Here is a 16,397-nt window from a genome sequence, read left to right on the forward strand (position 1 = left end):
TGATGGCTGAATAACTATATAATCTATACGCTATAATTCATTAGTGCCTCTTCCTTCCCTATGCATGTATGCCTTCCTGCATATACCAGCAACAATGTGACACTATTGTGAGCTGGAACATAAAACTAAGCACTTATTCTTAATGACTGCTCCTTGATGTCATGTGGCTTGGATCTGCCGAGTGAAGAAATGTAACCAACAAGACAACCATCACAGCTGATGTGTTTGCTGGTGTTACCTGAACACTTGACCTCCAGGTGGTATTTGGCAGAATCAGTTGTTGAAGATACACAATCACTAACTGCAGACCCGGACTGAAGACAAGTTGAATTTATCCTCCAGACAGGTACGGATGTTAAACTCTGTATCTTCCCTGTTGAAACAGCAGAGCCACAGTCCAGTTGTCTGCACACTGCATCTGCTGTCTTTACATTCCACTGAACCACTGCATTATCCACTTTTCTCCACACGCCATGTTGTTTCACCTCCAGTTCACCAGCACAGGGACTGGATCCTCCCACCAACCGGACAATATCGGGCTCTGAGCGGACAAGAGTAAAAGATGAAAAAGAAGTCACATTTAATAGAAACTCGAATAAGATCAAAGCCTGAGCTCCTCTCCTACCTGAGCAGGTGAGTCCAACAGCTTTGCCAGGTGAGCAGGTGTTTCTATCTGAGCCTGAGGTTCTACAGTCCAGGAGAGCAGACTCATGGCCTCCACACTGGAACTCTTTGGTCCACATTGGAGCCTCCACTTCTCCATAGAGCGCCCCCTGGAGGACTGAAGGAGCCCCACAGCCGAGCTCCCTACAGACCACCTCTGCATCCTGCTGGTCAAAGTCATCTTCACACACTGAGGACCACCTCTGGTTAGACTTCACCTCCAGTCTGCCTGAACACAGACTGTTTCCATTCACCAGCCTGACAGAGTCTGAAGAAAGACAGCAACAGACAGATAAATTTTTACTCCTGCATTCAGGATCACGAGCCGTCTCTTTCTCTACAATCAGCAGGTGAAAAACAACTAGTCCCACTGGCACAGCAAGGCTGGAAATCATAGTCCAAACTTTTCTTCCTCCGACAAGGTTAGATTCTCACCTATGCACATTTGTCCATATGAATGTTATTTACTTCCTCATATTTACATGTTACATGTACCAACTGCCAGGTAGGGAGGAACGTGTCGAGGATATTGATTTCTCTTTATTGTAGCTAATAGCATGAGCTGCAATTTTTCCATGCCAGTCGCTCACTGTTTAAAGTTGAGGATTGACTGATGGGTGGATGGCATAATATTATTGGTTGAAATGAATGGCGAGGCTAGCCCTTTTTTGGATGTGCTCAAACTTGTCAAACTTGCCTCAGCCCATCCTATCCTTTAGTCCTCAAGTTGTTTATCCTTTTTTTCACAAACCTGTTTTGTTTGGAGATGGGGAACATGGTAACAGGCTCTAATGTTCCAGTAAAATCAAGAACAACCTCCCTGCATGCATCTTTTGTCTCTGATTGGTGGGTGGGCGCCTCCTGTTTTACAAAACAAAAAATGCAGCCCAAGAGCACCAAACAACGTGGTTCCTAGAGGCAGGGCAGATAACCTGCAGTGCAGCTGAATCATACGAAATTGGGAGCACAGTGTTGTAACACTAATGTCCAGGTAATGCTCCATTTTAGGACTTTAACATAATCTGTCAGATGTCTATTAAACGGCAGTTAACCACAAGATGATTTTATCAATGCCTCTTCTTACGTTTAAGTTCGCAGAATAGGCTTGTAATCATGCATAGCATGATAAGCTAGGGCGCGAGGAGCTAGCACTAGCTATTCAATTGCAAAGAGTTAACTTGTTGTCCAGCAGCAGGATATGAAAGATAGGAAATGTCACTGTGAAGCTCTGTCTTATGCCAAGTTAGAAAGTCTATCAGTAAGTCAATGTGGCACAAAATAAGCAATAGCCTAGTCTCTAGTCAGGTTGATGAAGCATCGTGGCAACAGTATAGTGCTAGCAGCTAGTAGACTAAACATAGTGCCAGCACTTGAATGACATAAATCGTCTTTTTTTTACACTACATACGCCTGCTTTTCAAACTGGCTGTTGATAGAAAAGGGATTCTTGGGCACTATAGACTACAGTAAGATACCATATTAACACTAGAAGGGCCAGAATTCCCAAACTACGAGACAATCTCCTCCGCTTTCCCTGGTACACAGTCGCATCACTTCAGCACCTTTGTGTCGAACAGCTCCGCTTGCTGTTTTACGAAGGTGGGCAACTCCTGTTTTTGTTTGCCCATGGTGCCAACCAGGCTATACAATACAACAAGATAATAATTAACTTACAAGTGAATTCGCAAAAGAAGCACAGCTGGAGACCGCTAACAAAGTTAGAGACAAGAGAGACAATGAAAGCAGCAAACCGCGCAAAAAAAGGTAACAAAAGCCCCTTTTAGATAGAAAAGGGGGCACATTTGCTGCAAGGTAAAGGCAGCAATGTGCCGCCTTGTCTTTCTAAAAGGGAGGTGTAATATTCCTCCTTTCCCAAAAGCTGCCACTTGGCCGCTGGGGTAGGCAAAAGGAAGGCAAAAGCGTTCTCTCCCGAACTCTAAAATGTTATCCCTTAAGTACAGGATCAGACAAGAGGCAACCTTAATTTACAACAGTCATAAAAAAAGGCCACTCTGAAATGTGCAGTTTTGCTTTATTGAGGGGGTCTTTGGGGGTCAGAAAACCAGTGAGTATCTGGTGTGACCACCATTTGCCTCAAATCTCCTTCACATAGAGTTGATCAGGTCGTTGATTGTGGCCTGTGGAATGTTGGTCCACTTCTCTTCAATGGTTGTGTGAAATTGCTGGATATTGGCAGGAACTGGAACACGCTGCCGTAAACGTATCATGTACGTGTTGTTTCCAGAGCATCCCAATCCATGGTCAATGGGTGACAATAAAGCATAACCGTGCATTTCAGAGTGGCCTTTTATTGTGGCCAGCCGAAGGCACACCTATGCAATATTCATGCTGTCTAATCAGCATTTTGATATGCCACACCTGTGAGGTGGTAAGGATTATCTCGGCAAAGAAGAAGTGCTCACTAACACAGATTTAGACAGATTTGTGAACAATATTTGAGATAAATGTATCTTTTGTGTATATAGTAAAAGTTGTAGATTTTTGAGTTCAGCTCATGAAACATGGGAGCAAAAACAAAAGTGTTGCATTTATATTTTTGTTCAGTGTAGTTTACTGTGTACTTATGTCTTCCTGCATATACCTGCAACAGTGTGTCAGATGAAATGATGAAATATACAACTAAGCACTAATCCTTGATGACTGCTGCTTGATCTAGTGTGGCTTTGATCTGTGGAATAAAAAACTCTAAACAACAAGACAACCATCACAGCTGATGTGTTTGCTAGTGTTACCTGAACACTTGACCTCAAGTTGGTATTTGGTATGATCAGTTGTTGTAGATGCACAATCACTAACTGCAGACCCGGACTGAAGACAAGTTGAATTTATCCTCCAGACAGGTACATATGTTAAACTCTGTATCGGTCCTGTTGAAACAGCAGAACCACAGTCCAGTTGTCTGCACGTTGCATCTGCTGTCTTTAGATTCCACTGACTCTTTTCTTGGTCCACTTTTCTCCATACGCCATGTTGTTTCACCTCCAGTTCACCAGCACAGCGACTGGATCCTGCCACCAACCGGACAATATCGGGCTCTGACCAAACAAGAGTAAAAGATGGGGTGACAAAAGAAGTCACATTTAATAGAAACTCCAATCAAATTCAAGCTGGAGCCCCTTTCTTGCCTGAGCAGGTGAGTCCAACAGCTTTGCCAGGTGAGCAGGTGTTTCTATCTGAGCCTGAGGTTCTACAGTCCAGGAGAGCAGACTCATGGCCTCCACACTGGAACTCTTTGGTCCACATTGGAGCCTCCACTTCTCCATAGAGCGCCCCCTGGAGGACTGAAGGAGCCCCACAGCCGAGCTCCCTACAGACCACCTCTGCATCCTGCTGGTCAAAGTCATCTTCACACACTGAGGACCACCTCTGGTTAGACTTCACCTCCAGTCTGCCTGAACACAGACTGTTTCCATTCACCAGCCTGATGGAGTCTGAAGAAAGACAGCAACAGACAGAAGGATTTCTACATCAGTATTCAGGTTCAGGAACCTTCTCATTCTCTACAATCAGTAGGTAATTGTATGAAACTTTTCTGCCGTTTTCTTCCTTGATGGCTGGATAACTATATAATCTATACTCTATGATTCTTTACTGCCTCTTCCTTCTCTATGCATGTATGCCTTCCTGAATATAACAGCAACAATGTGACACTATTGTGAGCTGGAACATAAAACTAAGCACTTAGCCTTGATGACTGCTACTTGATCTAGTGTGGCTTGGATCTGCCGAATGAAGAAATGTGAACAACAAGACAACCATCACAGCTGATGTGTTTGCTGGTGTTACCTGAACACTTGACCTCCAGGTGGTAGTTGGCAGAATCCAATGTTATAGATGCACAATCACTAACTGCAGACCCGGACTGAAGACAAGTTGAACTTATCATCCAGACAGGTACGGATGTAAAACTGCGTATCCACCCTGTTGAAACAGCAGAGCCACAGTCCAGTTGTCTGCACACTGCATCTGCTGTCTTTACATTCCACTGATGCATTGCATCATCCACTTTTCTCCACATGCCTTGTTGTTTCACCTCAACTTCACCAGCACAGCGACTGGATCCTCGCACCAACCGGACAATATTGGGCTCTGAGCAGACAAGAGTAAAAGATGGGGTGAAAAAAGAAGTCACATTTAATTGAAACTCCAATCAAATTCAAGCTGCAGCTCCTTTCCTACCTGAGCAGGTGAGTCTAACAGCTTTGCCAGGTGAGCAGGTGTTTCTATCTGAGCCTGAGGTTCTACAGTCCAGGAGAGCGGACTCATGGCCTCCACACTGGAACTCTTTGGTCCACATTGGAGCCTCCACTTCTCCATAGAGCGCCCCCTGGAGGACTGAAGGAGCCCCACAGCCGAGCTCCCTACAGACCACCTCTGCATCCTGCTGGTCAAAGTCATCTTCACACACTGAGGACCATCTCTGGTTGGACTTCACCTCCAGTCTGCCTGAACACAGGTTAGTCCCATTCACCAGCCTGACAGAGTCTTTCAGGGAAAAGAGTGAGAACGAATAAGAGAACATTATATATGTTAAGGATGTTTTTTCTGTTTTGAAACAAAGTCTCCAGCTACTTCAGTTGTCGAGGAAAAATCTGCTACACTGTTTTGCTCGTTTGTGATTAGTGTTTTTGTGTTATGGTTTTTGATGGCATTACCTGAACAGGTGATCCCCAGACTGACACCAAAAGTTATGGACCCTTTTATGAAACATTTCTTCAGTTCGGTTCCAGAATTTAGACAGAAAGGCGCTATTCTCCATGGAGATAACAATGGGATCTTGCTTGAGAGACCCTCAACCACAGAACCACAGTCCAGATATCTACAAACTGCATCTGCTAACTTGAGGTTCCAGTCATGGTCATCTACTTTTGTCCAAACACCCTGGCTCTTCACCTGTAGTTCACCAGAACAGCGGCTGGATCCTCCATCCAACTGGATATCATCAATCTCTAAGCACGGGTAAGAGTTGTTAGTATAATATGATATAATAATCTCTTGTTGTATTCTTCATTTAGGCCTTTGTATGTATCAGTTTACCTTGGGCAGCACCGGTTTCTTCTGTCAGGAGACCTGGAGAGAATCCTTAAAACAGAAACAAAATCATTTCAAATAAAGGGACCAATTAGATCGGTAGTGGTGGTTACATGACAGGACTGTGGATTTTGTCTTCAATCTCTTCAAATGCAGGAACTCGAGGAAGAGATTACCTCCTAACATTACTCTGTTAAAGGATAGTGTCCAATGTTCTGAGTTCTTTCTTGGCACCATGGGTTGAACTGCACAATGAGGAAACATAGAAAGCTAAAACGGGCTTCCAATGTTTATGTTCGATGATGGTTGCATGTAAAATGTAAGCTTAAGCTTATTAGCCACCTTTCACATCCACAGGTCTAGTGTCATGGATTTGGCATTATTACAAGCCAACAAGGCTTCCAAACAGTTTGAGTCACACCACTGGATATTAAGGAGACCTGGGGATATTGTCAGCCATTTTTTGGCAACAAAACCAGATCTTTTTCACAATAAGTCTGACCATCTCCAGTCTGTGATTGTGGTGCCTAAAACAGGTATTTCAAGCCAAACGTTCATTGTTTTCCTGAACCTAACCAAGTGGGTTTTTTTTTTGCAAAAACCCTAACAGCATAAAAACAAAAAATAAATATGAAGTTGCAACATCAAACATTTAGTTTTAATTTATCTGTGTGTTTGCAGAAGCTCAGTTAGCTAACATTTATTCTTGCAACTGGGTTGTACATGTCTTGCAATAAGTGACAAAATGCCCCCAAATTGCTTGTTTTATCGTCATAAATGCAAAAAGATAAACTGCTTCCTAGACAGATGTGGAAACGGCAACGTGTTGATACCAGTGTGGAGGCTGAGAAGATTAAATCCTCTTTCTAGCCTCAGGATCAGCAATGAACGGGCCCTCGCACTCCACACGCGTTGGGGCATGCCGTTGTCGGGTCTTGTTCGTGCAACACCTTCCGTTGAGGAAGTTGTTCCTTTATAATTTGGTGGCCTGCTCCTGCTGGTATTAAATAATGTACGCTGAAGTCAGATGAACTCCCTGCAATCTATGTTAAGAACAAATAATGAGAGGACTATCACTGTGTGACCCTACAGACTCTTGAACAGAGGTTTGTATCCATTAGCAAGGCAGCACTGCCCTCTGGTGGAGAAAGCCTGAATGTCTAATCAAAAGTGAAGAAAGTTAAGCTGTTCTTTCGTCCTTTAGCAATAAAAGCGCCACCTATTGGCCGATTTGCACAGAATTTTGCAGAAACCCTCAGCAGGCCATGGAACACAATAGGCCAAAGTGTTGTGGTAATGGGACAGTATTTGGTCAAGATATGCTACACTGCCTGTTTTGACCAAAATCTACTGGAAGTTGTCATTTAATAACTTGATTATTGTTTGGACTATCACAATTCTTTTAAGAACTTGTTGCCGGGATGGTCCACAGATGCTACATGCAAAGTTTGATGCAAATCAGTTAAATTGCCTAGGAGGAGTTGGAAAAAGTAAGTTTTTCATTTTTAGCAATTTTGCGAATGGAAATTTACCACGAAAGTGGGCATGGCCTACATCGCAAATTTAGCTCAATTTAGGGGAACACAAAGGTGTAAGGTTTAAAAATGTGCAACATACTATGACGGATTTATTTGCCAAAAACTGTTTTGTGTTGATAATAGGGCCACCTGCTTGTCATTTTTGGTGTTTGAGTTACAGGGGCCATTCTATAGCATCACTATGAATTTCATTGACATAACCGTTTATGATGTGGGCACAGTGCTAAATATTAAATTAGACTGCCACCAGAGCACCATCTAGTGGCGGATTGGTAAGTCCTTCGTCAGATATCCTCAGGAGGGCATATAGTTGGGGGCCTTAAGCACATTTTCGCGCAAATTCATCTCAAAGCGCCAAATTTGGCACAGATGTAGCTCAGGTCATACTGAAATAATTTAGCTAGGGCGCCGAAGCCAATGACCCTTGGGGCTAAGATGGCGGCCACATCCAATATGGCCGCTGCCTGAAAAGGGCTCCGGCTATAACTTTTGAACCACAAGAGTAACAAATACAAACTTGATATCTTTTTTTTTTAGCTTAATTGATCATGGGAAACACATAGGAATGTTAATATGTATGACCCAGTGCATCTGGACCCCTTATTCCTCAAATTCCAATATGGCCACTGTCCAAAAAAGCAGTTTTGGCTGTAGTATGGGCCTTACACCCCATTGTTTGCGCCAATTCATTTATAAGCACCAAATTTGGCACAGATGCAGCTGAGGGCATACTGAAATGATTTAGCCAGGGCACCCGAGCCAGTGGTCCCTGAGACCAAGATGGCGGCCAAATCCAATATCCAAAACCACTTGAAAGGGATTTGGCCAAAGCTTTTGAGCCACATGAGATACAAATACAAACTTGATGTCTATTTAACCTTTTGATCATAGGAAACCCATTGGAATACTAATATTTATGATTGGTCATATCAGGACCCCCCCAACTCCCTAAATTCAATTATGGCCGCTGTCCGAAAAAGGGTTTTGGCTACAAATATTTAACCAAATGCAGTACAAATGAGGCGGTGGTGTCTATTTTATGTTTATTGACCACAGGAAGTCCATTGGCATATCTATGCTTGTTAAAAATATTTTTTTTTCCCACAACTTTGAAGGTTATCTCAATGTTGGTTCATTTCCTTATAAAAGTGAAATGCTTTCAGTGTACCACAGGTGAATACATTTTAAAGTGTAATCATATAAGAAAGAATAAGACACAATTACTATTGCAAAGCAATATTTATATTTTGTCAAATTGTTAAAAGAATAATATAGTCAATTTGTCCAAACTCTTAAAGGTTTGCTTAGCATAACAAAAAACAGCAATAACATAAAAAACAACAGTTGTTATTAAATAACTTGAGTATTGTTTAAAATATCAAAATGTTCAAAAAGTTTTGATAGCTTTTTGTCAGGAGGGTCCACAGATACTGTGTGCCAAGTTTGGTGCAAATCGGTGAAATTGCCTGGGAGGAGTCGGAAAAAGTACGTTTGCGACATTTTGCGAATTTGCGGAAATGGGCGTGGCCTAGATCACAAGATTCAGCACAAGTCAGTGAACACGTGGATATAAGGTTTTTGAATGAGCAGTAAACTATATGGGAGTTATAAAGCAAAATGCACTTTCCTTGATTTTAGCTCCATCTAGTGGTTGAAATTGATGACGACAATAGATTATCAAATTTTCGGCAGGTGTGACGTATATTCCAAGTTTAGTGAGTTTTGGGGCATGTTCAGGCTGTGAAATATGCGATCATTTGGGACGAAAAAGTTGTCATTCAAAGAACAATACGGACCTCGCAGGTTTTTCTGCTCGGGCCATAATGAATCAGGAATAAGGCTTTTATGCTTATTTTGTGCATAAGTAAGAAGCTACATGATATGAACCCATTGAAAATTAACCTACTTCTATTACTATTGCAATTCAGCAAAAAGTAAGATTTTCATTCCCGCCAACGTGTTTACTTTTCCAAGGCAATATCCCCATTTTAACCAAGATTTCATTAATAATGTTGCAGCTGAAAGTCATCTTCCAGTCTTTGATTACAACTGTAACTCTGTCAATGTGATGAAATCATTAAAGTACAACATTTCTTACACACTTTAGATATATATGCTATATAGGCTGTCAGGGTCACCTGCCTCGAAGACATCCGGAGCTGGATGAGCAGGAACTTCCTGAAGCTCAATGGCAATAAAACTGAGGCCCTGCTCATCGGCTCCAAATCCACCCTCACTAAATCACAACACACCCCAGCCCCACCCATCATCATCGGCAGATTCCCTGTACCCTTCTCCCCACAAGTCAAGAGCCTCGGCGTCATTCTGGACAGCACCCTCTCATTTGCACCCCACATCAAAAACATCACCCGGACTGCCTTCTTCCACCTCCGAAATATCTCCAGACTCCGCACATCACTGTCCCAGTCCAGCACCGAAATCCTGGTTCATTCATTTGTCACTTCCCGCATCGATTACTGCAATGCCCTCCTCACCGGACTCCACACCAAACTCATCAACAGACTGCAAATCATCCAGAACTCAGCCGCCCGGATTATCACCCGCACCAAATCATCTGACCACATCACCCCTATTCTCATCCATCTTCACTGGCTCCCTGTACAATACCGCATCCACTACAAAAATCTCCTCCTCACATACAAAGCTCTCCACCATCTAGCCCCCACCTACCTCTGCAACCTCCTCCACGAATACAGCCCCTCTCGCACCCTCAGCTCAACCGTTGTTGGACAGCTAACCATCCCCACACCACGCCTCAGTACCATGGGTGCCCGAGCCTTCAGCTGCTCGGCACCCAGACTATGGAACTCTCTCCCCCCACACATAAGACAGTCAGACTCCATCACAACATTCAAATCCAAACTCAAAATCCACCTGTTCAAACTGGCGTACTCACTCTGACTGGTCACTGTGCACTACACCTTTCTTTTCCTTTTTATATCTATGTTTGTTTTTAATATTCCGTGATATTATGTGGTGATATTACTCTGTGATTTTATGCTTTTATCCTATGTAAGGTGACCTTGGGTGACTTGAAAGGCGCCTTCAAACAAATAAAATGTATTATTATTATTATTATTATTATTATGAAATCCAAACATTACAAAGAACACTAAACAGCAATAAAACAGTGTAAGCGTAGAACAGCTCAGCAAAGTCACGACTCTTCTCTGTTTTGGCACCTTAGTGTGGAAGGAACTCTCGACCAATGTCAGGACAGCAGAATCACTCTCCATCCTCCGCAAAAGACTCAAGATTCATTTGTTCAGACTTCGCCTCGACCCTGTGTAGCATGACTCCCTCCCCCCCCCCAAAAAAAACATAAAAAATAAAATGTTTACACTTGTATGTTCCTATTGTTCGTGTTCACTTCAATCATAGCGCTTATGTACTTGTCAGAAAAGTTGAGATCCATTTACTCCTGTGAGAAAGATACCAGTATGAGCACACGCACACACACACACATTAACATACACACACGCACACACAAACATCCAGATGCAAGATAGACTCACACACACACACACACACAGAGACATTGTTAGAAAAGTTGAGATTCATACACTCCTGCCGGAAAGAATTCAAGAAATGGACACTATACATAGTCCTGAAATGATCCTGAAATATATTAAAGCGCTGCCTGCTGGACTGTGTTTGCCATAAATACAGTATAAGAATGTTAAATCATTATATTAAGGTTGGGTTGGAGGAGAAAGTCAAGAGGAAGTGGCAGCACTGTGTGAGAGAAAAAGGAGAAGTGTGCACTCAGGTCTTTGGACATTGGAATACTTTTGTTCATTCTGCTGGCAGGAAGTTTCGAGACCTCGGACAGGGTTGTGATTTACCTCAAGATCTTGAGCTTTCAGCAGGAAGGGAACGGCAAGCCATGGAATGACCTGACCCTTTTCGTCTCACCTACATACAAGTCATTTAAGCGACCTCAGCTCTTTTAAATTGATTCATTATTTACCATGTTTAGATTTTAGAAATAATTTTTGATCATGACTGATAGTAATTGAAATAAGTATTGAGCTGTATGCTTTGCCCTTGCTAAAGTCTACGCAATAAAACCTACATAATATAGTTAAAGTAAAAGTTGTGGACATTGATTTTATGTCTCTTTGATGGAAGTATAAAGTTAGGTGTTATGTGTGCAAAATATCTTAAAGGTTCTTACCAGATTGAAACAGTCCCTTAGCGTTTACCAAAAGTCCCTAAAATCCAACCTAGCACCATACCAAGTGCACAGATCATTTAGAGGAGAGCTGCCATAGAGGGCGTGGCTGGTGGCCGTATCTGACTCAAGGTCTGTTCATGTCAGATGCTAAAGCAGAGGAAGCAGGGTAGACGTTTGGACTCTGGCAGTGAGAAGCTAGGCGAGTCTCCTCACTACCAGCTTAAAAAAATCCCTATTTAAATTCCTACTTTTTGAGCAACCTTTTGTAGGTTTAGGGATCTAACCCTTTATAACAGAGAGCTGGTCCAGTACCTCCTGGACAGGGGCAAACTTGGGATCTAACACACTTTGACAAATAGCAGTAACAATCCTCAGATGAGGGCTTGACAATTGTTTCTATATTTCATTTTTCTCCAGTGACGGTGATATGTCGTGGTTTCTCTCTTGTGAAAATGTACTTACTGTAAGTCGCTTTGGACAAATTCCCTGAATGTAAATATCAAACTAGAACAGAGGGGGATGCACCTCCCCAAAAAACTAATAATAACTAAATAATCCTTAAAAATATTATATCATCCTAATAGGTAAATGATTTATAGCAGTCAATTGTCAGCAGCCCGACTAGTCCAGATTAGACTTTTTCATCATTTTATACCCACTTTCACAAATGTATCGTATTTTCCTAATATTCAAAATATTGTCTTGAATGAATTTCACTTATTCTCCCGTCAATCAGACAATCCAAACTCATGATGTGTAGGAAGCAGCAATGTGTAAGTGGCCGAGGTCGTACCTGAGCTCCAGAGCAACGCAAACAGCAGCAGTCGGTCTACGGGATCCATGTCCAGTTGGGGTGTTGTCCGAACAGCCTGTCACTCTTTCTCACTGACCGTTGATCTTATGTCTTGATCGGTTCTCATCAAATGTGCAGTTCCCTGTTTGACTTTCAATCTCCATGGTGCACAAACAGGAAACTCCCTGAGATGATGACTGACACCCTGTTCTCTTTTGACAATTTTATTAAAGACTATTGTCCGTTCAGTTTTAGCCTCTGCTGAGCCATTTACTAGAGTATGTTCCGGTAAACGTGTGAAGCTGTTTCACTTCTGTATAATTTCATATCTGTAACTTAAGTTACATTATGTATGTGGCATAACTTCCCTACAGTAGTTTATGTAGTCCAGTTTATGAAACAACCCTCCTTGCAGCAGAACAGGTCCAAATAATGACCACTCTGGACTTTCTGGCTACTGGGGGGAGTGTTTGGTCTGGAATATCACAGCCCTCACGAAAGCACCATTATGCCTGATGTTTTGGATTCCCTTTTTAAAATGACCTTGTATGATTTCTTTTGGTCCCTTTTAAAACCACAGTCCTACTCTGACCTTGCAGTCCACAACTTTGCCTTTTCCTCCTTTCCCTCATTGATAATCAAACTGAGACTCTTTAAAAATGTCAGTATAGGTGACACTGGGAGGAGGACACGCATGCACGATCACCCGGGGCGAGTACTTTTCCGATTCTGAGTGATTCTGAGTTTTATAAATGAGGTGAAACTCCACCCAAAGTCTTTATCTTTTGAATATCACACATTCACCTCCAGTAGTCTTGAAAGCTACTCTGTTTTCACTCATGCTGCATGGCCGCTGAAGCAAAGTTGAATGATGTTTGTGTGCAAAGTTTGCTTTCAGAGTCTATAACACAACTGTAAAAACATGTCTCTGCTGTTGGACTGCATGAGTTCAGTAAGAACCAAAGGACAGTTCTGTAAATACAGAGATGTCCTCCACTACAGACAGGCTGCAACAAGCATAACATCATTCTGATCAGTCAATCAATAACACAGAGTAATAACTTTTGTATAAAAGTTTATTACACTCAGAGCACTTTTTAAAAATAGGTCAATCAAAGTGTTTTGACAGATGGAGTAAGTATGAGACAATCGGAAAGATGATATAACTGAAGCAAATCCAGATTTGTGTATCAGTAAAAAAACAAGAAGACAGAAAATGCAAATTGCTAAATGTCATGACAAGAAAGAGCAATGAAAAAGACAACAAGAGCAAATGAATACAAATAAAACAAATAGAAACTGTTTTAAGTGTTCGTACATTATTAGATAACTTAATTTTCATCACGTTTTATTATTTTAATACTAAGTGTAACCTCATGTGTACTGTACCTTTGAGTGGCAGCAGAGGGCAGTGATTAGTGACAATAAACCTAGCAGGAGGACAGTAAGTCTGATGATCAGGGTATCCACTGTCTGGAACTGATGTCCATTTTTGTAAACTTCTCTTGCCATCCATCCCCAAATGTTCTCAATTGGATTTAGATCAGGGGAACACGCAGGATGGTCCAAAAGGGTGACGTTATTCCTCTGGAAAAGGTCTTTTGTCAGGTGGGCATTGTGAACTGCAGCGTTGTCCTGTTGAAAAACCCAGTCATTACCACACAGACGAGGGCCCTAAGTCATGAGGTATGCCCTCTGCAACATCTCCACATAGCCAGCCGCCATTTGACTCCCCTGCACAACCTGAAGCTCCATTGTTCCATTGAAGGAAAAAGCACCCCAGATCATGATGGCGCCCCCTTCACTGTGCCACGTAGAAAACATCTCAAGTGGGATCTCCTTGTCATGCCAGTAACGTTGGAAGCCATCAGGACCATCAAGGTTAAATTTTTTCTCATCAGAGAATAAAACTTTCTTCCACCTTTCAATGTCCCATGTTTGGTGCTCTCTTGTAAAGTCCAAACAGGCAATTTTGTTGGTTGAAGGAGACGAGGCCTTTGAAGATGTTTTTTGTTCTGAAAGCCCTTCTCTCGCAGATGCCATCTGGTGGTTGTTGGTCTGCAGTCGGCACCAGTAACGGCCTTAATTTGGAACGAGGATTGTCCCGTGTCTTGAAGGACAGCCAATCAGATCCTCAGGCTCAGCGCCAGGTAAACTTTTTTGGGTCTACCACTTGACTTTTTTGTTCCATAACCCTCAGGATCTTTTAACAAATTCAAAGTGACTGTCTTACTGCGTCCAACCTTAGCAGCGATGGCGTGTTGCAAGAGGCCTTGCTAATGCAGCTCAACAATCCGACCACGTTCAACGAGAGAAAGCTTTTTGGCTTTTGCCATCAGGAGGTCATGACAGTGTGAATGCCCGACAGAAAATAACATTGAATCCACATTTTTGCGCAGATTTAGGCTTTTAAAGGCTGTGGTCTTAAACTTTTGATCAGCTGGTGAACAGCCTATTTCAGTTTAATTGTTGTTTTCAATAAAGTGCTTACTAAAATGTTTTTTTGTGTCACTCCCATTTCTTCTTTTTGCATTTTGAAACACTACTTAGAACCTTTTTAAGATCCAAAAGTGCAAAATGTAAATTCTTGCAATTTTTCAACTGGTCTTAAAATTTTGATCAGGAGTGTAGTACATGTTAGTTAGATTGTGTGTTTTCATCTTTGTCTTGAATAAAACACGTTTGAACCTTCTTGCTGTCTATTTAATATTGTACAAGAGTGAATTTTGCTAACCTCTACACTGTCACAAACTCCAAAATCCTTCAATTATTACTAGCTGTTACGGTAAATTTGGTTGTAGGTATTAAGTTAATCATTAATCAGAGTTGTAAATAGTTTAGTACTTTTTTATGAGACTGATTCAGTAAATTTGTTTTCCCTTGGTCGTGCCCCGAAGTGATCTAATATAAATTGGATCATATTAATTATCATAATTAATGATTATCCCTGATAATCATTAAGTAATTATTGATAGCCACATTTAACCTAAAACTCCCTTTTAATGTTGCATAAACATTACTTAATTGTGCCTTATGTAATACAAAGCACACCATATGGTGCCCCGTGTGAGGCACTCTACTGTTGTCAATCATTCGTAAATGTGAAATATTAATTTCAACATAATTTGGACAGAGCTAAAGTTTGAGATTCACATCTTGCACCCTTCAGCCAAAAGTCTTTACATTTCACCCCACTAGTCTACTACAGGGGTAGACGTTGATTTGTACTTACAAACAATTGCAGTGTGATAAGAATTGATTCATCAAATTTGTAACCCATCTAATTTGTTTTACCTTCTTCAAGGGTGGTGCCCTGTGGTGATCTAATGTAAATTGTATCATATTATTTTTCATGATTAATAATTATCTCTGATAATCATTCATTATTATTGATAACTAAATTTAAACTAAAACTCCCTTAATGTTGCATAAACACTACTTATAATGCAACTCATAATACTTGTAATGCAAGGCCCAACAACACCGACCATCCAAAATATTAACAGGTGAAATCAATATCATTGATCATTTTGTTACAATGAAATGCTGAGTTGGGAAACTTTGGGTGCAGTCATGTGTATAACATTTGACATGCACCACCCACCCTGACACTGTTGCAGACCAAAGTCAACCCCTCATAACAATCACTCTGCTCTCCTTCCCCACAAAAAGTGCTCAGGAGTAGCCTGAGAAAAATATGACAAAGAGCAAAAACTCACTTTTTTCATTTTAGTCGTAGGTTGTCAGCTTGATTTTCGTATATATGCCCTCTGGGTTATAATGTTTGAATAGATGAACAGATGTAACTAATGAATGGGCTAATTAGTCTACTAACAGAATTAGTCAAGAATCAGGTTGTTAAAGGGACACATTTGGCCCCTGGACCTAGGTCTGGTTTAAGGCATCAACCCTGCGCTCTAAATTCCACAAACAAGACTCCAAATGAAAGATAATATTTTGTTTTTGCTGGATGTGAGGTTTTTCCTCAGAGTGGCCTAAATCAGTTATGGCTGCTTTTATAAAATCGCATAGCACCATTTCACCTCCGTCTGCTTGTTTGAGTCTGAAGCTTGGGTGATTGTCACCTAGACAGTTTGCTTTTATTCTTGTTTGCTGCTCTTCCAGTCGGTAACGTCCCGTCAACAATGTCTGT

At 41.6% G+C, this 16,397-nt stretch overlaps 1 protein-coding gene across 1 annotated transcript in view; it reads right to left on the reverse strand.

The window, feature by feature from the left end:
- The window catches only part of LOC115571049 (deleted in malignant brain tumors 1 protein-like), a 28,848-nt gene extending 16,555 nt beyond the window's left edge, over nucleotides 1-12,293 (reverse strand). Inside the window, 8 exon segments of the mRNA XM_030400074.1 lie at nucleotides 239-541; nucleotides 626-931; nucleotides 3,417-3,719; nucleotides 3,810-4,115; nucleotides 4,471-4,546; nucleotides 4,664-4,773; nucleotides 4,864-5,169; nucleotides 12,245-12,293. Coding sequence (XP_030255934.1) covers nucleotides 239-541; nucleotides 626-931; nucleotides 3,417-3,719; nucleotides 3,810-4,115; nucleotides 4,471-4,546; nucleotides 4,664-4,773; nucleotides 4,864-5,169; nucleotides 12,245-12,293 — 1,759 coding nt within the window.
- Between the last annotated feature and the right edge of the window lie 4,104 nt (nucleotides 12,294-16,397).

The sequence above is a fragment of the Sparus aurata genome, chromosome 2 (assembly GCF_900880675.1).
Source record: "Sparus aurata chromosome 2, fSpaAur1.1, whole genome shotgun sequence".
NCBI classification, from domain to species: Eukaryota; Metazoa; Chordata; class Actinopteri; order Spariformes; family Sparidae; genus Sparus; species Sparus aurata.